This window comes from Trachemys scripta, chromosome 5, assembly GCF_013100865.1.
Source record: "Trachemys scripta elegans isolate TJP31775 chromosome 5, CAS_Tse_1.0, whole genome shotgun sequence".
NCBI lineage: Eukaryota > Metazoa > Chordata > Testudines > Emydidae > Trachemys > Trachemys scripta.
The window spans coordinates 51,628,968-51,654,245 of NC_048302.1; the positions used below are offsets into that span (position 1 = coordinate 51,628,968).

Here is a 25,278-nt window from a genome sequence, read left to right on the forward strand (position 1 = left end):
GGTCTGACCTCAGGACAATCCCCCTTCCAAATTTCATGTCCCTGCTGCAAGAGATCTTCAAATAATAGGCATGTTTTATTTATTTATGAATTTTTTATCATCATTAGAGGTTTTTTTTTAAATTACTTTTTTGCTTTGTATTTCCTTAGTTTGTATTTCTTCAAATACCATATCTAGTTGATTGGTGTTTTAATCACTGCCATTGGAATGCCTAACTGCCATGGTGACAGTAGCTATGGGAATGACATACGTGTAATTTACGTAAAGATGACTGGTAGAGTGCCTATAGCAGTAGCAGCTAGTTATTTATTTACAAATTAAAGTACCTTCATTACATAAAACTATGAACAATAGAGTTTGTGTACAGAAATATTCAACTAGAGCTAAACCAAGTAATTATGTTTTGCAATCGGCCCCGAGGCTTGTTAGACTCTAGAGAATAAAAGTAAGATACCGTACTTCTGAATAACTGAAGTTTGGTATGCAACAATAATGGATTTATTTTAAATTTAGAAGAAAGATTCACTGTAAAAACAGTAACTGGATACTGAAGGGAGTATCTTGCATGATTTAACATCCCTACAGGCGTGTATTATTAACCAAGGCCCTGATACTGTAACAGAGTTCAGGCCCCTGTGTTTACATGGAGCTCTAGTGATTTCAACAGGGCTTTGCACGGGTGCAGTAATCTTCCTAGGCAGAGCCAAGTGTAGGATTGGTTCCCAGAAGATCATAACTGACGGCGTCTTATTAAGTCCCATGAACTGTTCTTTGTAAGTTTCACCATAAGCAGCTGTCTCAGACGTATACTACACCTCTATCCCAATATAACGCGACCCGATATATCACAAATTTGGATATATCGCGGTAAAGCAGCGCTCGGGGGGGTGGGGGTGGGGAAGACTGCATGCTCTGGCGGATCAAAGCAAGTTCAATATAACGTGGTTTCAGCTATAATGCAGTAAGATTTTTTGGCTCCCGAAGACAGCATTATGTTGGGGTAGAGGTGTACTTCTACATGGAAAGCTGCAGAAAACTTGGATAGCTCTCTTGCAGTGCAGGAGGTTGAACTTAGACTACTTTTTTTTGAACCGTGACCTCTGGAGGAGCCCTTACTAATGATGATACAATCATAAAAATGTAGAGCTGGAAGGGACCTCGAAAGATCATCAAGTCCAGGACCCTGTGCTGAGATAGGTCCAAGTAAACCTACATCATTCCTGACAGGTGTTTGTCCAATCTGTTCGTATAACCCTCCAATAATGGGGATTCTACAACTTCCATTGGAAGCCTACTCCAGAATTTAATCACACTTATAGTTCGAAATTTTTTCCTACTATCTAATCTAAATATCCCTTGCTGCAGATTAAGCCAGTTATTTCTTGTCCTACCTTCAGTGAACACGGGGAACAATTGATCACCTTCCTCTTTATAACAGCCCTTAATATATCTGAAGACTTATCAGGTCCCCCCTCCATTTTCTTTTCTCAAGACTAAACAAATCCAGCTTTTTTAACCTTTCCTCACAGGTGAGGTTTTCTAAACATTTTATCATTTTTTATTCTCTTCAGTAGTCGATCTGAGTCCTCATCAGTGCTGAGGAGAGCATGACAATTGCCTCCCATGTCTTACTTATGACACTCCTGTAAATACACCCCAGAAAGATAAGCTTTTTTCATTATATTGTTGACTCATATTCAATTTGTGATCCACTATAACCCCAGATCCTTTTCAGAAGAACTACCACCTAGCCAGTTACTTTGTAGTTGTTCATTTGCACTCATCTTTATTGAATTTCATCTCGTTGATTTCAGACCAATTCTCTAATTTGTCAAGATCATTTTGAATTATAATCCTATTCTCCAAAGTGCTTGCAACCCCTTCCAGCGTGGTATCATCTGCAAATTTTATGAGCATACTGTCCATTATACAAGTCATTAATGAAAATATTGAATAGTACTGGACGCATGACAGATCTCTGTGTGACCTCACTGGATATGCCCTGCCAGTTTGATAATGAACCTTTGATAACTACTTTTTGGATAAGTTTTGCACCCACCTTATAATAATTTTATCTAGACCACATTTCCCTAGTTTGCTAATGAGAATGTCATGTGAGACTGTCAAACGTCTTGCTAAAATCAAGATATATAAAGTCTATTATTTCCCTTCTATCCACTAGACCAGTAATCCCTGTCAAACAAGGAAATTAGATTTGGCATGATTTGTTTTTGACAAATACATGCCGGCTATTTCTTATAACCCTATTATCCCCATGGTACTTAAAAACTGATTATTTAATAATTTGTTCCAGTATCTTTCCAGGTATCTATAATTCCCTGGGTCCAATCTGTTCCCCTTTTCAAAGATAGGTACTACGATTGTCCTCCTCCAGTCCTCTGGGACCTCACCCTTCCTCCATGAGTTGTCTGGGCCATGAATCTGTGATGATCTAGATGATCTACATAATGAAAAATGTTAAGAAGCAGAGGATTCAGGTATTGGGAGGGGAGACGGATCCATGAGAGGGTCACCTTTTTACAATAACTCAGCAGATGAAAATGATAGAAAAACACTGGTCTAGAAATATGTAGGTACTTCTATGACCCAAATCACTGCATTTTCTGAGTGCGTCCTTAAAAACTCACTTGCAGCCCTCATATCAACAAGTAATGGAAAATTAGTAAATCATATATGAAAGTATTGGAACAAAGCAGCTTACCGTTGCAGCCACCCACATGATTTCTACATTCTTTCTTTTTTTAGCCTGGATATTTTGATGGAGATTTTCTAGTAATCCCTTTAGATCATTCTGTTCTTGAAAATGTGGTAGGCCTGAAAAGAAATAAACAGTTAGTGATAATGGTTATGTTGACTTAAAGATTTCCTCACTAAAGAAAAGCTTCAACCTTTAGGGTATGTCTTCACTACCGGCCGGATCGGCGAGCAGCGATTGATCCTGCGGGGATCAATTTATCGCGTCTAGTCTAGACACGATAAATCAATCCCCGAGCGCTCTCCCGTCGACGCCTGTACTCCAGCTCGGTGAGAGGCGCAGGCAGAGTCAACGGGGGAGTGACAGCAGTCGACTCACTGTGGTGAAGACACCACAGTAAGTCAATCTAAGTAGATCAACTTCAGCTACGTTATTCACATAGCTGAAGTTGCGTAACTTAGATGGATTTCCCCCCCATGCAGTGTAGACCAGGCCTTAGAGTCTCATTTTGGATTCATGAGGATTTTGATAGAAAGTAGCAACTAACTATTTAATAAATAAGAAAAAAAATATTTTCCCTGTAAACAGAGGGCTTTACTTTCTATAGGTCATATTCTAAGAGCTGCTGAAAGTCCATCTTACCAATTACTCAGCACCTTGCAGGATTTGGCCTTAGTTCTAGATTCTAGTTGTCAGTTTAAAATAGAACATAGAAAGAACATAGAAAGGCTCTGGAAGTGAATGGAGAACTGTCTGAGAGGGTCTGGTTGTGTATTCCTTGTGCATCCAGATTTCCCACTGAAGACAAGTCAATGGGAAGTATAAGTGACTAAGTAATCCAGGACAAGACACTTTAATTTATTCTAGGGCTTCGTGGGCACAGACATAGCACATTACTTTTTTCATGTTACCTCTTTCCAAATTAGTAGTAAAAATTATTAGAGACAAGTGGTGTCATTTTTTCTGGATTACTTCTTACAGACATGAACTAAAAGTGATTTATCAACTGTTAACATTTTAAAAAACATAATATCTTAGATCCACAGGAAGTAGTATGAAAACAATTCTATCCAGGTGCCTTTCTTTCCTTCAAATTGGCAAATTGAGTAATTTTGCCTCAGTAAAGCCAGGCAGAGGAATCCCTCCACTACTAAAACCAAACCCTTCTGAAATACAGAGATCCAAGATTTACTTCCAAATCAGACAGTGAAAACTAAAAAGAATATTACAATGCAGATCAAATAGCCATTCCCCTAACCTGATCACAGGCAGAATGATATCTGTTTGATCTACAGACTTTTATTTTCTATCTCCAATGAAGGTGATAGTTTCTCTCACTCATGATATGTAGTTGAGAAGTAATTTTAAAAATACATAAAAATAAATATGTTAAAAAGCTCTCCGAATTGCCCGACCCACATGCAATATTGCACTACAAAAAGAACACAGAAGAAATAATAGAGAACACTTTAAAAACTGGCTTTGTAATTCATTTTTGTAATTGTTTTATTGAAGATTATTTTATCTGCTTATATAAATATATAATCTTATCTGCACATTGTGTCTACTTTTTAAAAAACACACAGCATACATATAGTGAATATGCAGAAAGGAGTTTCTAGATATTTTTAAACTTTATCATATTATCATTAAGAAAATATATAAGTGCATCATAATATGGTCTTTCCCAAATACATCTTAGCAAATCCTTAATTTTGGGCAGACATGCATTTTACCATGGGTACAGGAATATTCTTTTAATCTGTATTGCTAAAATAACTCATGCCTTGGCTGGATGTGAAAGACTGTTCAAATCCTTAAATCATATAACAGTATTAAACTGTCAAATTATTTTTGTGGATTATAAAGAAATATGTCCTAGAATGACTGTATCCTATCAAACGGGTTGTACTTTGGAACATGCATGCTCTGCACACATAATATGGCACCAAAGCAGAGGTTCTTGATTTTCATATGGCTCCAGAGTGCTTTGCATGCAGCTCTCTTCTCAGGCTGGAGCATATCATCCCACAGCATCTTGACATGGATGTGGCTATTGCCCACATATCAAAGTGGCAATTTAAAATAACAGAGGCACGGCTTAATCTACATGCTAGTAGCCTCTTAGGGTGAGTCCTAAACAATCATTCTCACCACATATGGTTACCTTTGTGTATGTTTTATTAAATTTACTTTTCAATAAGCATGCTACATTTTCGTATCCTTCATATGTTCAGCTCTTCTGGGATATTGTAAAAGTGGTACTGTATTTTGGATGAATCGGGAGGGTTATATAGAACTTTATTTGTATGCATTTTCAGTAGGAAACTATCCCAAAACACTTCACTATTATGTATGGTTTAATAGGAGTAGAGAGTCAAAGGGAATGAGAAATGAAGATGAATGGGCAAGTGAAAACTGTTTTCATCTGTGGTTTGAAAGAAGATGGAAAGTCAATGAAGCAAAGAGGTACAGAATGGCTGCTCCAGATGGCAAGAACTATGGAGGAAGAAGTTTGCTAACCAAAGATGGTGAGAAAGCAGAGAGGCACACAGAGGAGGCCAGATGAGCAGAGAGAGGGGGGACAAGAGAGAGACTAATAATGTGTGCTACAGTAGCTGCATAGAAAAGTTTGTTCTTTTTCTTTTTAAAAAGCAGTTTGAAAGGAATCCAGAAATGAAAGGGTCATCAGCTTGGTAAAAATGTCTATGTCCAGTTACAAATTCTATTTGGTTTTAAGAACATTGCAACTATCACTGTAAGTTAGACTATCCACTTTGTAGCAGGAACTTGGCACACAGGAAGAAAACTCAGCCTGGAAAGGTCTGATAAATCAAGGGACAATCAGTAGAGAATGGCTCTCACCTGCTTGAACAATGGGCTCCTGCCAGCAGGGACTTTGCCTTTGAATGGGCTCTCTCTTCACAGAAACCTGTTTCAGAGAAAAGGGGGCGGGTACCCTTGGGGAGTGTGTCTTAGTGGCCCAGTGGTAGGAACAGTGATCAGTTACAACTCAGTCCAGGATGATTAGCAGCAGGTGAGATTCAGTGCTTAGATCCTCCCACAGCAGAGTGCTATCTCTTCAGAGAGCAGGACTGGGCCAGGCCTTGACAGTGTAATGTGGGTCTTTGTACAGCATGTTTAAAATGGTGGAGTCTGAAGAGCTGGGATTTGGGGAGGCCACAGGGAAATCCAATAGTGAAGACAAGAGGAGCATTAGTAGTATAACAGACTGGGACTCAAATCAATAGCATACCTGGGCAATTTTGCAGAGGCGGAGATGGGCAGATTTGCACATAAATGAGGTGTGGAAGAATAGATAATGGTCAATGGTAAGCTCCACTTAGTCAAGAGAGGGATGTCTGTCTGTAAGACATTTAACTGAAGGCACTTGAAATGAAGCTGAAAATTTACTTTGGGCTTATCTTAATGGTGAGTTGCATCACAGCAAGCCAGGATGTGAATCTACAGTGCATCAGCTTGCGATGCAGTAACTCACCATGTGGACACTGCTACAGTGCAACGAAAGCCCTGGAGTGCAGCTGAGCACTTACACCTTAAAGCGTACTAAGCTAAAGCTCACAAAGTGTGCAGTAAAAGTGCTCATACAGGAAGTAACTGCAGTGTAGCCAGTGTGCTGTAAATTCACACCTTATCTTGCTGTGCACTAACTTCAGTGTATAGACAAGCCTCAAGTCAAGAGAACAGAGAGGGTGGATGGAGATGAGCTATTAAAGATGTTGAATGATTTATATACAGTTGCATATCAGCATTATGATACACACAATTAAAAGGTGGAGAGAAAATAACAGAGAAGGAAGAAGGTAAATAAAAAAGACCAGAAGAACAAGAAGAAAACATTATGAATCTCCATAGAGCAAGGGCTCTTGGCTCACCAGAAATGGAGAAACCGCAATAAGAAAAGTACATCTGCAGAAATGTGCAGTCAGGCTAGATAAGCATAGTTCTTGAAGGGAACCAGAGATGTCTGCATAGATTTGAAAGTGGTCCAGGAAGATGGAGTGACACAGTGTCAATTACTATGATAAGATCAAGGAGACTGAAAAGACAGCAGCAACAGTAAAAATGAGGTGAAAAGAGGAAGACACTTGGGAGAACAGTTACAAATTATTACCAGAATGAATCCCAGAATGAAACAGATCACAGTAGCATTTTATGTAAAGCAGATGGAGTAGAGGTAGATTGGGGGGGATTGTTGACATGGGTAAAGGAGGAAAAAGTTGTTAACAGTGATAGAATATGCATGGAAGATAGTATCAGAGGGGTAGCCATGTTAGTCTGAATCTGTAAAAAGCAACAGAGGGTCCTGTGGCACCTTTAAGACTAACAGAAGTATTGGGAGCATAAGCTTTCGTGGGTAAGAACCTCACTTCTTCAGATGCAAGTCAAGATGCATGGAAGATAGGAATCAGGGGAGTAATGGTTGGTGTGAGATAACTATTGCATATTATGCACATCACAGGATAGCCCAGAATAATACTTCAAGAGCTCCAATCTTTAATAAGTAATGTAAGATTAAAAATAAAAAGATTTTACAAATTCTGGAAGGAAAAACTTTCCAGATCATAACTCTCTGTTGTGGAGATTAATAATTGTAAGACCAGAAAACAGAGAAAAAGATTGAAGATTTTCCATCCCTTTTAAATTACTAACATGGCATATGAATAATCACTCAGGGTCAGCTTCACAGGTGGGTACCCAGGTGATGAAAACTAGGGGTTGTCATTTGCATGAAAATTTTTTTTTTTAGTTATTTAGGTCCAATGGAGGTAGTAGGTGATCTGTTTTAGCAATGTGCATGTGTTCACGCACGCTCACACACATATACACTAATCTGAAGGACTACTTAATAGAAATTCGAAGTTATGGTGTCGGAGGTAAAGTCACTTCATGCAGCCATTTGAAAAACTGAGGTTCTCAGCCTGTCACCTATTTAGATTATTGCTGCATGCAAGTAGTGAGTAAATTCATTAGCAAGAGACTACTCTTCAGCTAATGCAACAATTCTAGCAGCTTCAGGCAAGAGAGGCTCTCTTGCATAGTACTTAAGTTTCCACTCATTTGCAGATTAAAGAGATGTCTATTTCAAACACCAAAGTCAGATAGCAGCAGCAAAAGAAGAAAATAATTTTCTGATTAGCTCTCAGGGTGGGAAAAAAGACTAACCTGAACACCACTAATTCCAGTGGCTGTTAAAGATCCTGGCAAGAAAAAATCTACTAGCCTATGCAGAGTATAATTATATTGTGAATGCAAAGTGTGCACTTGATAACATTCATCACATGAACCCACAAAGCTCTGACTCAAACCTGTCAAAAAACAGTGAGAAAATAACCATAAGCAGCAGTAATGATGATGGTGAAAAATGCTGCCAAGCACTGAGAGTCACCTGTTGTGAATAACTTTCGTTAAAAAAAATAAACCAACTTGTCTGTCTGTTTATATTGCTGTTGTCGTCTCATCATAAGTGAGAAAGAAGAATATATTAGCTAGTTATAAAATAGACAGGTATTATACAAAAATAACTGTATAAAAATGCTGGGAAGCTCAGATTGAACATATTAGTCAACCTGTGTAGGATTATTAGTGTACTTTCTGTTCAGTATCATGACCTCTATAGAAGAAATAAATGGTGGTGTCATGTAATATGAAGGTTTATTGGCATGAATTTGGGATGTCTCCAGTACTCCTGAATAGCAAAGGCCCTTTGAGTTACGCTAAACAACCCAAACATGTAACAATTTACATTTATTCTATTATGGTAGCACTCATAATGTGCTAAGCATGGTCCACATATGCAGGAAGACACAATCCCAGTCCTGAAGAGCTCACGGACTAAAAGATAAGCAACAGACCAAGACATTAAATATATTATCACATAAAAAACCCTACTGACTACCTTTCTGACTAGCCATAGTTAGGTGAGCAATTTCATTTTGGCATCATAGTAGAACTGAGTCTTGAGAGATTTGAAGCAGGAGATGGTAGTGGCCACATCAGGGAGTATGTTCCATGTGTAAGTGATGGCATGAAAAAACATGTGGAGGTTTGTAGGAGAAGCAAGAAGTGGTGTTGTGAGGGAGCTCAGCTCCCTGCTCTCTAAGAGACTATTAAGGGTATGCTCATTCTTTCAGACCCCATTCTCATGGCCTTCCAAGCCTATAAAGGTTACTCCTTAATCCCTGTGTTGAATTCTTCTCAAGTGCCTGGCAACATGGGCCTTAGGAAGTTTCAACCCTCTCCCTACGGGGTTTCTAGGTCTGTTCCGTAGGTGTCTCTTTGTCAGACTTGTGCTGAGAGGCCTCTGTAAGGTAGTTCCCAGCCTCTTTGGTTGCCATCACTTCTGCCTGAGCTTTGGCCTTTTTTTCCAGGCTGTTGCTAGTCAATTAATTAGCCACAGAGGGGGAATAATTGCTCTGTCATTAGCTTTTTTTGTGGCTGTTGAAGCATAGGGTTCATATACACCATCACAGACATGCATAGACTGGCAGAGCATAGGGCAATGTGACAAGAGATGTGAGAAGATAAGTCGAGATAGGCAGATACGTGAATGCCCTTGAAGATGACGACAAGAAGCTTGAACTTTAATGTGGTGAAAAAGTGATAAAACTTTTATATCATACCACATCATAATAGGTTCCAACTGTCTCCTTTTTCAGAAAAAAAGATGTTTTTAAAGAGAGAGAGAGAGTTGTAAAAACATGGTTTTGGTACTATTTACTATACCCTTTAATGGAAAGGCAGAACATTTTAGTACTGACAACTGTACAGGCTTAGAGAGAAGAACAACAAAAAATAACTTTGTTTAGATTGCAAGCTTCTTGGGGACTGACTCTTATGATTATCGGTTTACCACATTGCTCTGCAATTTATCACATGAATATCACCACCGCACATGTAGTATAAATATACATATTAATAATCATATATCTGCTTTTGTTCAGCGGTAATCAAATGAAATAGAAGTCTTCTACATTATGTCATACTCTCAGTGCACGGACAAATAATATAAAGCAACAAAATGAATTAGTTCTGTGTCTAGAAAGAATAATAAACTCTCCAAATCCTACCATCTTCCCTACAGAGCTGACACCTACCATCATCTCACCCTGATACTCACCCTGCCCCCTAGAAAAAAAGCCAGAGAACACTTCAGCCTTGCAGATTGACTTCAAGGTCAACAGAATAAAATTGACTAACCAAGGCAGAAAGCAAATTCCACTATTCGATGAATCTTCATTGAAATCCCCTTGCCTTCAGCCCCTGGCAATGAAACTATGTGAGAGTTATACCACCTGCCTCTGACAATCCCAAATGCAGTAAGAGGCAATTTTGGAGTAACTGGGACCCAACCCATTTTATGCCCTGTATGTTAAAAATAACACCTTAAGTTACTCCGGGACACAAAATAGAAGCAGATCACAGAATAAAGGTGTTATATGCTTCCTGCAAGAAATATTTATTAGCCCAGAGGCTGCTGTAGTCAGCAGCAGAAATTTATAAGGAATAGACACATCATAACAACAATACACACTTACACCTTTCATCTACAGATCTCAAAGCCCTTTACAAAGGTGGATAAACATGGCCATCCACATTTTACAGATGGAAAAAGTGAGACACAGAGATGGTAAGTGACCTGATCAATCTTGAGATGACAAAAAGTAGGGATTATCATGATAAGGTCTGCATCACAAAGAAAAAGAAAAAGCCACAGATAAATGACAGGATCCTAAACCAAGCCCTGATCCTTGTGACCCAAATCACACTAGATGAGTCAGATGAAATAGAAACATATTTTAGGATTATATAGACACAAGAAAGAAGAGAAACAAATTATTGAGGATGGTTCAAGTGTCTGAAAGTAATGTTTTGAAATTGAGCAAAGAAAAATGTAGGGTGACTATCACTAAAAAAAAACCTACAATCTCCTAATGGTGAGATCTTTAGATTGTGGAATAATTTCCCAAGGATGTGGTGGAAGCCCCATTGCTGAAGTTATTTAAAAGTAGATACATTAGACAAAGCACTTGAGAACATAACCCTGCCTTGGCAGGACTAGATGACCTAATGGGTCTTTTCAGTGTTTGAGTTCAACAATTAAAGTAATAAAACAGTATTCTATTTATATACAGGGGCTAATCCAATGTCCATTGAAGTCAATGAAAATCTTCCCATTAACTTAATTGGACATTACAATAGGACCCATTGATAGGGTCCATAGCTGCAATTCACTCATTAGTTTTGTACATCTTGTTAAGTATTCAAAAATGAATAAAAAGTTAAGTGAATAACTGGAGCTAATTGTCTCAAACTTCTGACGGGTATCTGTGCATGAATACCATAGGTTACCTCTACTTATGTTACTATAAATATTATGTTGTTAAATATGCAATACATGATAATTTACTCCATTGTTACTGTTTCACCTTTCTACTATGACCTGGATTCTGCAACTTGTGCCATGCGGATGGACCCCTATTGACTTCAGAGGTGCCCCATGTAGTCACAGGGGTCCATCTACTTGGAATAAGCTGCAGGATTGAGGGCTAGATGTAAAGAAGTTGCATACTAACACTTTTAAAGTTTCAGCATTACAATTTGCCGTGGTTTATCACCTGTAACTCTTATTAAAATCAGTTTGAATGCTACATTATTAATTTTATACTTACAATCAGGAGGCATTTTTTCAGTAAACAATTTGTAATATTCTTTAAGAAGTTCAAAATTTTCCTGGTTAACACTTTCTTGCAAAGTGGTATCTCCAAACCTAAAACAGCAATGGACAATGTTGGACATAAAAATAAAACAAATTCTATAAGCAACACACACCCCACTTCACCCCCTTCTCTAAAACCAAGAAATAAAATACATACCTAACTCAGCTTCAGCTATGGCTTCCTTATGTAAATAGAGAATTGTTTTTTCCCCTAATATTTGTTTTAATAGATTTATACAACAGAAAATAACTAACCTCAAATATAATTATACCATTAACAAATACTAGTTTAAACCACTCCTGAACATCCTTCCAAAAAACAGACAAAAATCCCTGCTTACTTTCATCTCATGACTATTCATTAAGTCCCAAATCCTGCTTCCCCGTAGACAGCCAGAGTAAATGGGCTTTGTGCCAGGATTTGCTGTGGAAGTCTGAATGCCAGCCTGCTTTTGTACAGACATCACCAACTTTTACATCTCATTCACTTTTGATGCTAATAATGCCTTTGCTTCAATAGAATCAGCAGCTGAAACTGAACTCAGGCAAGATGGAGGTGATGTCAGCAGGAAAACATTTTGAACACCTAGCCACTACCATAGCAGCACCCTCTACTGAGATTGTCTGCTGCAAATAATCAAGGTTCATATCCTTGGATCCTTCTGGACTCCTCTCCTTGCTCCTGAACAGTTAGATTCAGCTTTCAGGGATTTCTTCTTGCACCAGCAACTAGCCAGTAAGCTATGTCCTTTGCTGTTAGATAGTTGCCTAACCACTGTGACCCACACCTTTGTGACCTCCAGGCCGGATTACTGTGACTGCATTTAGGTGAAGCTAAAGCGCGCACACTTTAAAAAGGCTTCAGTTGTTCTACTATGCTGCAGCTCATTTTTTCAGCAACAGAGGTTGCTGGGAATGTATCACCCAAATGCTCACTAGTCTGACTCCTCACAGGACACCCAGTCAAATTCAGGATGTCTGTTCTCATCTCTAAGGCTCTTCATGGCATTGGCCCATGCTACCTCAGAGAATTCTCTCTAAGACTATGATTTTCCATGACAATTAGGTTTCACAGAAGCTACTGTCCACACTCTAGGGTGAAATACTGAGAGTGAAGACAGTGTTCTTGGCAGCAGGCTCAAAACTATGGAACACTCTTTTGGAGAGCTGAGACTAGCTTCAGAGATCACTGCCTACAGAGTGACATGTAACCTCGCTTCTTCAAGTCCAGCTTTCCCATAAACACCAAAGCAAAAAGGAAAAGACAACAGAAGAACAAGGGAGGGGCAGTGACAGCAGGAAGAACATGGAGAGGGGAAAGAGAGAGACAGAGAGATGAAGAATTGGAAGAAAAGGAAGACAAAATTCCAGTGATCCACCAGGAAGGAGAGAGGAAATCAGAAGGTCTTTATTGTGTTGTGATAGTCTGCAGAAGGTGCTCAAGTATTATGGTGATAAGTGTGGTACAAAGATCCTGTTACGAGAGACCTGGACTTGACATAACCCACAGATATCTTGTGCTTAGCCACCATAAGCTGGAAGCAAGGACACCACGTAGTGCGAAAGAATTTGGCCTTGCTTAGGCAGACAAAAACATCTGCGCAGCCACAGTGTTACTAACAAGGATAGCTGACCTTAGTCTGGGTGCCTGTGTCTGTATGTTTCCTGCTAGAGTTGCTTTACTGATAAGTAGAAATTATGAGTTCTTTGCTGTTGCTAGGGAAACAATCAGCCAATTATAACTTATTTGGAGTTATGCTTTGTTTTGAATTACTTATAAAAAAGATTAGCTAGAAAGTGTATTTTGGAGAAGTTTGGATTTTCTATGAGCAAGAAGACACTGCATCTCCACAGCGGCTAGGAGGAAGGCTAGCCACTGGAAACCTGCTGCTGTCACTTGACACCACCTCAGACTTCGGGTAACTATATTTTGGGAAACTAGAGTATTGCTAATTTTGAAGTGTTCTTTGTATTCAATAAAAACATGGATTTTTGGGTGAAAGCACTTGTAAATGTGTAAAACAATCATTTCTCAGATGGAGGTGCTGTGTCCCCTCATTGATTTATCTCCTGACAGTGCCTGGAAAACAGAGACTAGTTACCATAGCTTTGAGTTCAGATAACCCCAGATAACCATCCAGGTAAGTAAATAACGTCACATGGTTGTTCCACAACCACTATTGCATCCACTGGCTGCAGTAGCTTCAGCCACTACTGTGCCCTATTTAATCTATTTATCATATAAATATTTCTGAAGTGTACATCACCACAATATTTAGGTGCTGTGAAGGAGAGGGGGGGTAATCTTAGATAGGCACTTTGGCTAGCCTAGCTACATTGTCATGGATAAATTACCATGCCATCACCCTTCCTTTGCGCTGTCCACATCTGTTCCAGCTGAACTGTACTATGAAAGGTGCATGTGTGAATGCAGATGCACATGCAGAATTTGGGTCTAAATTCTTTAGCTGTTGTGTGATACAGAGTGGGGAAAAGATGATCTATGTACATCACTCCTAAATGTAATGCTGTATTTTTACATTCTGTCATGATTTCTATGTGTTATATACATGGTTTCTTATAATGCAACCAAAGTAGATATTAAATATATCTGCTCTTCTGTTGAAGCTTGCCTATCATTTTCCCAGTGTCTCAGTGTTACTCTTAATCAAATATATTCCCAGCTATGGCTCACTGAAACTGGAGATATTCAGTTCTATTGAAATAACATTTACTAGTAGAACATTAATAATCAAAAGATGATTTCTATTGTTATTAATGTTTCCCATTATGATGATTATTTCTCCCCCCTCCTCAATACTTATAGATAAACTTTTACTGAAAAACACATTCAGTGTTTCCAATCTTAATTTCATTTCTCTAGTACAAACGTGAATCTCTAAAATTCAAGGGAGTCCAGTGAAGACAGATAATATTGTGAACTCAAAGTTTTAAGTTTATACCTGAAATGGCAGAATAGTTATTTCTCCATAGATTAATCCAATTTGATTTGCTTGACAGACATGTTTTCTTAATTCTTCATTTTTATGGTATGATTTTCTTTTGTATGTGCATACAGAAATAGCAGTACATTGGTCACTGTGGACAACAGCACCATCCTCCCTGTCACTCAGGCCCATAATCTGGGTATCATCTTCAACTCAGCCTCTCTCTAAATCCTCACATCCAAGCTGTATCTAAATCTTGCTGATTCTTTCTGTTTAACATCTCTAAAATCCGGCCTTTCATATCCATCCACATAGCTAAAACTCTCTTCCACGCTCTCATATCACATCTCGATTACTGCAATAACCTTGTCTCTGGCCTTGTCAAATACAGTCTTGCCCTGCTCATATCCATTCCGAAAGCTGCTGCAAATGTAATTTTCTGAGCCTGTCACTTTGACCATGTCATCTCTTTCTTTGCCTCCCTCCACTGGCTTCCCTTTCTCTACTGCATCAAACATAAGCTACTTGTCTTCACTTTTAAGGCTGTTCACAGCCTATTCCCACCCTACCTATCATCTCTCATTCACTACTGAGATATCAACTCCTGCCTCTGATTGGCCCATGCCAGCCTCCATCACCAACTTGTTAAACTTGTCAAACAAGTCCCTTCATGCCTTCTCCCACGTTGCCCCTCACACTTGGGAGGCTGCTCCCCATAAACATCCACAATGCTACCTCATTATTCTCCTTCTAATCCTTAAAACTCTCCTTTGCCTTGATGCCTACACAAAACTTGGCAAAGATTAGGCCACTGGTATCTCATTGTTTCCTTGTACTCCCCTATCTGTCCACCCATCTGTCATCTCTTGTCTTATCATCAGCCCCTCCTGTTGCTGAGGTTACACTTTATTTTTAGCATGCCAGTTCAGTCAAAGCTAGCATGGGTATGTCTCCTTGAGCTGGAAAACAGACCTCCAGCTCCCAGTGCAGACATAACCTTAGATTGTAAACTCTTTGGGGCATGGCCAATCTTTTGTTTTGTGTTTGTACAGCACATTGGAATCCTCGTCCATGACTAGAGCACTACGCACAATGATAATACAAATAATAAATAAAAATATGTTTTGTCTAATTGCACAGTGCACCTAGTAATACTAGCAGCATGTAACTCTGGAGGCTCTTCCTTGTAGTCACGTATATTGTAGTCACGTATATACAGTACCTATAGCTGTCCTTCACCTAGGAAGCAGGTGAATAGTTTGGTGAATCTTTGACTGGAACTGTACTATAGGCTGACTAGCTTGATATACAGAACTGTCTTGAGGCTGTAGCTAGGCTAGGCATATTGATATATTAAAAGTTTAGGAAAATATACCACCACCATTCCTGCCCATTATAAGACTATTAATAACATAACCCATTATTACTTTATTATCTATTACCTCTATTCAAGAGCCCCATACTATCAATATAAAAAATGTGAGGAAAGTATGCATCTCCCAATGCCTGTTACCTGCCCAACATTTCAGCTTCACATGTTATGATAACAAATTAAGTGGTTTTAGGATTTTCCAAGAGATGTTTCAAAGGGCCAATATCTGCTCCTTGAGAATACATTGCTTCTGTCAGTGTGAATTAAAGATAAGTGTGTGTATTAAAGAACAAATCAGGCTTTAACTGTAGGAAACAGATTGATACTTATCACATATCTTTTCCTGACTTTTTGCACTGTTTGTTTTAGTTCATACCATCCGATTATCTCCCTTAATGTGATTTATTTTTCTAATATGTACCAAAACAATCCGAATTGGCCCAAGGGCAAGTAATAAGCAAGATTCCTATGTAATCCTGTGAGAGACCATCTGGACTAGCACAACATCCAGAAGCAGAAACTGAAACATGTATCTTTCTAAAGGTGCTGCCTTACCTCTCTGCAAGTGTTTGCTGTTCATTGATTCCAACATTAAAGAGGACTGGGTACACATGCAGCTGCTTTCCTTCTTTGATCTCTTGTGGCAGCAACTCAAACATCTTTGCTGGAAGCTTGACCTCTATTACATAATGTTCACTAGGAAAATAAAAGGAAGTATAAAAGATGAGAATATCTAGCTGTTCAATCTAAACTAACACCCTCCTAGGTCCCACAGCAAAGAATGTTTACACTTAGAAATCAACGTTTTCCCCTCCTGTTAATTGTGTTAAACCTTCATTTAAAGTCTTTTTTATTTATTTTTGTTTTGAAACCATAGCAAATCTATAAGGAAATAGGATCAGTAATATAATTATACACTAGGTCTTGATAATGACTTCTTCACTGAAGTGGAAAAAAAGGATTAAAAAAGTGAGGGCAGTAGAAAAATTAAGGAAAGCCTTTTGTCTCATTATCACTTGGTATAGAAATATTAATGAAGGTACTTCAAATCTTAAAATGTTGTATGCTGAGCTACACCGCCATTTTCGTTTGGTTTACTCTTGAATTGACCTGAAGTATACTCTAATACTATTTGCATAATTTCTTGTACCCAGTGAAAACCCTGGGTGAAATCCTGGCCCCACTGCAGTCAATGGCAAAATCTGCATTGAGTTCAGTGGGCCAGGACTTCACTCCTTGGATAGAAAGCATCCTCTGAAGCAAAAGTGGCACTATGAAAATAAAGTTTAAAAGGACAGGATGGTTCATTACACAAATATGAATTCTGGTGTTTTAGAAGTGACATGATGTAACAGTTTGGGTGTTATATCTGTGTCCCCCGTCTGATTTTGTGAAAACCATGTTTCAGCCTCTATTTTGAGTATAACCTTGATTGTGTCTTTCCTTGTATACTGTAACCATCATGTTGGATTGCATCATCTTGTTGAAGTGGAGCTTGTGCCTAGGGTCTGAACCTGAATGAGAAAAACAACAAAGGTGCCTCTCCCCTCTGAGAACAATGAGTTTGATAAACAGAGGGACTAAGATAAAGGAAGCTGGTTCTCCCAGTTTCTTTCCAGAGGGCTGGGACTTTAATTACTCAATGAAGGCTGTCAAGCCAGCCAGAGTGGACTGAAACTACACACTGCCAGGAAGCAGAGAGCATGTCAAGAGGAAGAAGGCAAGGAAGGACTTACCCACCTCACACAGGGACGGAGCCTAAGGACTCTCAGAAGGGGTTAGCGTAGACTCAGTGGGGAGAGCATACACGGGTTTGTTGTTTTTTCATAGCTCTTATATCCTTGAACTGTTTAAGAGTAATGTGTGGGTGTGTTTAAGAAGTTCTTTTGTAAAGTCTCTGTGTTCCTTATGCGTCATGCGGTCCCAGAAAAGTTAAACTATAATCTGGCATGCTCAGATGGACGGAGCTCTGGAGAGAGCATGATAAGCTACGGGGGAAAGTTGGAAGGGGTGTTGAAAGTCTGGGCAGCTGGACCATGGTGCCCCACCATCTAATGGGTTGTCAGACAGGGAATCTACACTCTGGGAGTGTGTCTGAGAGGCCAGAGCTAGAGACACTGTCCAGATCCGGTGTGCTTGGAAGCATACAGGATCCAAAGGTCGGGTCCAGTAAAGCAGACTAGTGACTACACACACGAGGGACTCAGCCAGGGGTGTGACACATGCCCTAGCTCAGTTGGCAGTAGTGCAAATCTGGTATTGTTAAGCAGCAAATGTTCTATAAAGTAGGCACTCTCATGAGCAGTATCATTAGCTGTGGACTAGTTATGCAAGTCTCAAAGCAAAAAAGTCTCTACGCCCCAGATAAGACTAATTTATGTTTTCTGTATTTAATTCTCTAGTTTAAAGCAGTACAGAGTTTATGAGGTTTCTGCTTGTACAGAAAACTCTTTTCAGCTGACCTCTGCATAGTGCCACTCATCCCAGGCCTGCGGGTTGGAATTCCTAATTGCTGAATCTTGACTGTCAAATGCTATTGTACTACTAATATGGTCTGATGGTATGCTTGCATGAGATTGAAAAGAAATGTAGATTTGGTCTAATTTTAAAAACATGTGCTGCTAAACATCAAGTCCAGAGGACCATCATAATCACTGCATTTCACATCCAAGAATCACTATGTCTTTAGGCTATAAAAAATAATTGTAAGATATCACCTTTAGATATGACAAATTGAAAACAGTGGTGTTGTACATGTGGTGTTTTTTGTTTTTCTCTTTTTGTGTGCTTGGGACAGAATCTCCACAGTGGTACTATCTTGCGTGACTTTTTCAATTGACATTAAATTGCAACAATGACAAAAGCTGCCTTTCAAATTATTTTGAGAAATACTACTGAGCTCGGATAACAGGATATCTTCACGGCCCAAGAGCAACACTGAAGTCAGGCAAGAAGACAACAAGCATTGTAATCCAAAGCACTCATTTGAAACTAATTTACTATTGCGTTACCGGTTTGATTTAAATAAGGTATAGTAACAAAACAAAATATTTTTTGCCATGTAATTTATTTTTTCTTGATGGCTGGATTCAATGTAGACAGGCTTAGTGGATTTGATTTCGGTTATACAACTACATTTCTCAGCGAATGGAAGGCTTAGCATAAAAATTAAAGAACAGTTTTGGCAAGAGAACAAGTGTGTATAAACTGGCCATGAATAAATTTAGCTTTGAAATTAGGTTTCTAACCATCAGAGGAATGAAATTCTGGAACAGCCTTCCATAGATTGTTTGCCCCTACTTTTCCTAACTAGTTTTAAGATAGAGCTTGATAAATTTATGTACGGCATTATGTGCGGGGTTGCCTGTGATAGCAGGGGACTAGATTTAATGACCCAGGAGGTCACTTCCAGTCCTGTGTTCCTAAAAATCATTACAAAATTTTAGCATTTAATACCGTCTCTTGCAACAGAAAAACTAGATTATTTAAGAGAATAACAATAAATCACAACAGCACATTTAGGTATTAATGATTTAAATTTTGGGATTATCTACTTAACTTTACTTGCCTTGCACCTTAACCATGCAATGATGATAAAAAACATTAGTTGAAAGTTTTTATAATAAACTACCCTGTCATGCCTCAAAGTTCATGTATATAATAAAAAAAATGCCAAGGAATTTTTAAAAATACTTTTTTTTTTTTTTTTTTTTACTACTTTTGTTTATAACAACCCTTTAAGCATGTAAAACTGAACATTGTTTACTGAAAGATGTTTCGGGGCAGTAGCACACATTAGAGCTGTGATGTTTGGATTGACTTATTTTCATACATAAAATTGAGGACCTAAGCATTTCCCTGCAAAGCAAATTACAGATAATACTCTGACTTTTACCTCTTTTTGTTAAAAAGCTTGCAATGAATTTTCTGTCTAGCAGCTCTGCATTTTCCCCGCAAGTTTCATTTTAGAGATCTCTATTATATAAGATCACCCCAAAAAAGGACAAAAGTTATTGTCAGAAAATATGTTTTTTTTTGTTACAGTGATCAGAAAATTGGTAGGTTTTGACCCTACTTTTGCTCTTTACATTTAACCTCCTGTGCCCCTGATCAGTACTGTGTCATCACATCTCTAACAGGAATGGGGCTCAGCAGAGATAAAGCTTCCTTTTAATAAACTGATACCACCAATTTCATTCAGTGACTCACCCACCAATAAGTATAGTATAGTCATGATAGCCAGTAAGTCCTCTTCCTGACAACTATCTGTTCTATCAATCCATAATGCCTCAAGCATCTTAAAGCTCATGTCTATTTCAAAACCTGGACCTCCTAGCATGACAATTCAATCAGCTGCAGTAATGGCACCAAGCCAGTAACAGTGGCTGTTGGATTTTTCAAGACCTTTGATGGAAATGTTTACAAAGGACATATTTCTTCTGTTCAGGGTCTACTTTATATACCTTAATTTTTCTTAATTATTCCTGATGTTTTCCCATTATGCTCTGACCTTCCTGGATATTTATTTCAACCCCTTTTCGGAAAGTGCACAGCATGAGAATGAATTGTCAGGAATAATAAAGAAAACTAGTGGTGAATACCCCCTCCGTCCCCCAACAGTGGCAGTACATCTTTTCTAAAAAGTTGCTGCTTTTAGCTGAATTTAATTTACTGCCATTTTAAGAACTATAGCACTATTAAGGAAATAATTCCTGCACAGGTAAAACATTTGAAGTTTTAGACTAGGATAATAACAAAGAAAAAAAGTTCATCACTTGCAAGCTATCCTTTTCAATCCCCGTATGTCACAGACACTATTTCTGTATTCAATTTATGTACTAAATTTCAGTACTACTTCTTTGAGAAGCAAAGTATATTAGTATTTAAAGCACAGGTAGGGATTAAAAATATCTGTTTTTTACATCCAGCTCTGCCCCAAATGTCCTGAATGATCTTAGGCAAATCATGTAGGTTCAATTTTTCAGAAATTTTGGATCATCTTAATTTTGGGTTCCCAGTTTTGGGACACTTCAGGTCAGATCTTCAGAGATGCAGCGCCACATCTCCACAGAAGTGAATGGAAACTGAGTGCTCAGCACCCCTGAAGAAAAGGTCTCCAGTGTTTCAAGCTGGGCCCCTGCGTTGAGACAACCAAACTTAGAGGCCACTTTTGAAAATTTTGGCACTGTGTGCTTCAATTTCCCCGTATATAAAAATGGATAACAACAAGTACACAATTCACAGGGACACTGTGAGAATTAATATGTATTAATATTTGTAACTTTGAGATCCTCAGCTGAAGGCACTAGAAAGTCCAAAGCATTACCACCTTTACAGGCTCTTCAGGACATTACTACCTTTACAGGCCATCTATTCACTCTTCAGACAAGTCACATTTATAGCATTTCCCACATAAGGAAACATAGCAACAAGAAAAACATTGAGTTTCCACTTGATTTTACTGGCACAAGTTAAAGCTACACGTCTCTGGGCTTGTGCTTCCGGAAATGGACAATACTTACCGCCTTCCAGTTATTACAGGCAAGAAGTCATTGGATTTGGCTTCAATTATTTTAAACGTTACTTTCTGTAAATCTGAAATGCCCACAGCCATATCTTCTAACATCCCAATTTCCTCACCTGTACAGAAAAATTACAAAAGATGTTAACAGATGCAGATATGACTGACTAGCTAGTGTCTATACCTGAAAGGGTTCTAGTATGATAAGTGTAATACATTTCAAACCGGAGCGACTAAAATTACTCTACTAAATTCACATTTAAGGCATCTAAATAAAAATAGTTGAGAACTTTCTGCCCCCAATGACCTTACCAGTGTTTGTGGGTGTTGGATACTTCTGAAAATCAGGTCATTACATTCAAGGGACAAAACTTTAGGACAGCCAGGTTTCAAAATTTTGCCCATATTGACAAGCCCTTTAAAGACTGTTCTGCTCTTGGAGGGCAAAGATTTTGAGTATTATAATGGGTGGACCTCTGACAGACTTGAGCCAGAGAGCCCCTTATACTGAGTTAGTCTTATAGTGGGGGACAAACAATAAAACTTGATTTTGGGACTGGCAAAGGGCTGCATAGATACCAACTGTCCCTACTTAAGTGGGATAGTCACTATTTTCAGAAAAAAACAACTTGGCCTGACTTAAAAAAATCCATTCTTTTCAGTGCATTTCAAAGTGTGTTGCAATTTTTCCCTCCAAATGTCCCACTTAATAGCTATCAGTGTTGGCATCTGTGATTCAGAAACCTTTTGGTGCCAACTGGCAGGGTTACAGGTATGTAGGGTTACAGGGTTAACCAAAAGGGGTCATGTAAGGTCTCTACTGAAAGGTCTCACCCTGGTCATCATAGTCATTATGAAATGTATGTGCAGATAATATATAAAAAGATGTGTGTGTGTGTGTATAAACATGGGAAATTATGTTCTTAAGACCTTGTAGTTAAAGGGAAGTCACTCAAAGGTAGAATGCCTTAAGAAAAACTTCTCCATATAGGAGGTGGGAGACACTTATCTCCCTAGCTAACTATTGTGTATTGAGTGTCTTGTGGTAGAAGTTTATCAGCATACGAAGTGAAATGCTAATGAAGAGCTTGCGGGGACTTCAAAATAAAATTAACAGGAAGAGGTAAACAGTGGGGTGTGAGGGGGGAAGAGGTTATTTTATTTTCAGTTGAAAATCAAAGGAATGGTCTGGTTATCTAGTGGTGAAAAAAGACACTCTGGCATCCTTCACCAAGGAAATAAACTGACAGTGGGTTTGCTTCATGAAAAAGGGATCTCAGTCAGGCTTGGCTGAAATTACTGAAAAGAACTTTGGGTGAGATAAACTTTTTTATACAGGAGAACAACTTGTTAGTTAAGTTTAGGCTATAGAAAGCTCGTTACAATTTTGTTTCATAAGTAATCCTTTGTTTCCAACATTTCTGCTTGCTATCAAATGAATCTGCTATCCTTTGTTAAATAAACCTGTACTTGCTTTCTCTATAAACAAATCTAAGTACTGTGTGTTAAGCAAAGCTGTGTTCTAAGGTGAACTAGTAAGCTGTGGTGTATTGCATCACAGCATCTATGAAGCAGTTGGGAATTTAAGTTTCAGAGTAACAGCCGTGTTAGTCTGTATCCGCAAAAAGAAGAACAGGAGTACTTGTGGCACCTTAGAGACTAACAAATTTATTAGAGCATAAGCTTTCGTGGACTACAGCCCACTTCTTCTTATGCATCCGAAGAAGTGGGCTGTAGTCCACGAAAGCTTATGCTCTAATAAATTTGTTAGTCTCTAAGGTGCCACAAGTACTCCTGTTCTTCTTTTTGGGAATTTAAATAGCTTAGTACTATCTTCACATCACAAAGACTGACATGTAATTTCCAGAAATACTGACTGGCTGTAGATTATAGATTTAGTAGCTATTTAAACTGGGTATCTGGGTTAATTGTATAAACCAATTATTTGGGTCAGGCTAAACACTTGTACTAGTATAGTTTACAGTATTTTTCAAATATAGAAGTCACAATAGTTGTATTGTGGAAACCAATCTCTTGTATTAATGACATTACAATTCAGCACTCCACATGGAATAATTAGAATGTGTGTTTTCAAAAGAAACTGAACAAAAGCAGATTACTATACTTTATTATGTTGAATTGACATATACTACTATATCATTGGCTTTAACCGTGCTATTGTATGGAAGCCTGCTGTTTTGTATTAGGGTAATATTTGTTGATTCAATAAGCCAAATTACTGAATAAAAGTTAAAATAAGAACCTACTGGGTGAACTTCTTGGTTTGTAAAAAAGACTAAGCAATGTTGTTCCAGGGCAATACTTACTATACGTGCTGAGAAGTCCTTCATATTGAACAATTAACCCAACAGTATGAAGCTGCTGTAGGAAGCCTTGATCACGTAAACTTGTGTGCAATTTGATTATAAACCCACAGACCAATCCAGCAAGCTTAAAAAAAAATATGATGGAAGAAATTTTGTGGGAAAAAAACAGATTAATTAGTGTAATACAAGAGTTTTATAACTATGTTTGCTATTTTTCTACAGGATACAGGTTATACTTTGGTGACTGAAGAACAAGATGGAAATTACTGTTTGGTGAATATATATCATCTCAATTGTATATTATGGTATTTTGTAGGGTAAAATACATAAAATATATGGATCTCATTCTGACCTTAAATTGGTTTTACATCCATGAAACTTTATTGACTTCAGGTGGGGTTACTTCTGATTTACACTGCTGTAACCGAGATCAGAAAGATGCCCTTAAGTCTATTAATATTTAAGGTTGGGGTTTTCCAAGGAGCCTAGGTAATTAGGCACCCAACTCCTATTTAAATTAAATGACATTTATTCATTTAAGTCCCTTAGGCTCCTTTGCAAACCCAACCTAAGAGTCAAACCCAACCTAAATCAATTAATTGCTCATCATAGTACAGAAAATTAAAGTGAATGAATTAAAACAAATGAAGAAGTTGTGTTGCATTAAAAGAAATGGCGAATACCTGCATGTATGCCATGATTAATTACAATAATGAAAATAACAAACAGTAATCACAACAGAAAAACAGTGACTCAAGAAGCACCTACTGCTTGACTAAAGACGATGTCTCTTCGTAGGGTCAGCATCAAACGCTGTGGCAAGCCACATGCAAGTTCCTGAAGTAGAACAAAAGTCATTGATTGCTTTGCCCTTGTCACCACTTCTCCCATGCAGTCTTTGAGTGTAATTATGAGGGGATAAAGCTGCTCATACCAGTCACCTGGAACAATACAGAACATGAAGACTAGTTATACTGTAGAAAAACCTGTAGATAAAAGCTTCTTCTCAGGGGACAGAGAAGTTGGCAGTGGCTGTGTAGATCCTCCAGTCCTTCCAACCCCATTCTAACCATTATGCTAGAGCAGGATCCATGGAATGGTTATCCTGGGGAAAATATTCATCTCTCTTCTTTCCCCTGTATATCTCCCCTATGTCTAAACTACATACTCAGGGTAGGAGCTGGGATTAGATGTGACCCAAAACAAATACTCCTGTATAAATCTAACTGCCATATTTACTTGTGTTATTATTTCTATAGCACTATAGTTATTCACAGATCTGTAAAAAAAACATGTGGGAAGGCATGGGGCCAGATGTGTAAATTGTTATAGCTCACTTGAAGTTCATGGAACTATGACTGAAAAAGCGCAAATATAGCACCCATCTATAAAAAGGGATATAAGAACAACCTGGGAAGTTACAGACCAGTCAACTTAACTTCAGTACCTGGAAAGATAATGGAGCAAATAATTAATCAATTTGCAAACACCTAGAAGATAATGAGGTGATAAGTAACAGTCAGCGTGGATTTGGCAATAACAAATCTTGTCAAACCAACCTAATCGCTTTCTTTGACAGGTCTTGTGGATAGAGGGGAAGAGGTAGATGCGATATATCTTGACTTGAGAAAGGCTTTTGATACTATCTCGCATG

At 38.4% G+C, this 25,278-nt stretch overlaps 1 protein-coding gene across 3 annotated transcripts in view; it reads right to left on the reverse strand.

The window, feature by feature from the left end:
- INPP4B (inositol polyphosphate-4-phosphatase type II B) overlaps positions 1 to 25,278 on the reverse strand; it is a 301,350-nt gene that overhangs the window by 48,498 nt on the left and 227,574 nt on the right. For all 3 annotated transcript variants that reach the window (XM_034771368.1, XM_034771367.1, XM_034771370.1), the window contains 6 exons: positions 24,393 to 24,565; positions 23,625 to 23,748; positions 21,299 to 21,416; positions 16,332 to 16,472; positions 11,410 to 11,507; positions 2,723 to 2,835 (listed from right to left, as the gene is read on the reverse strand). In XM_034771368.1, the coding sequence (XP_034627259.1) occupies positions 2,723 to 2,835; positions 11,410 to 11,507; positions 16,332 to 16,472; positions 21,299 to 21,416; positions 23,625 to 23,748; positions 24,393 to 24,565 (767 nt within the window). The remainder of the gene's footprint in view (positions 1 to 2,722; positions 2,836 to 11,409; positions 11,508 to 16,331; positions 16,473 to 21,298; positions 21,417 to 23,624; positions 23,749 to 24,392; positions 24,566 to 25,278) is intronic.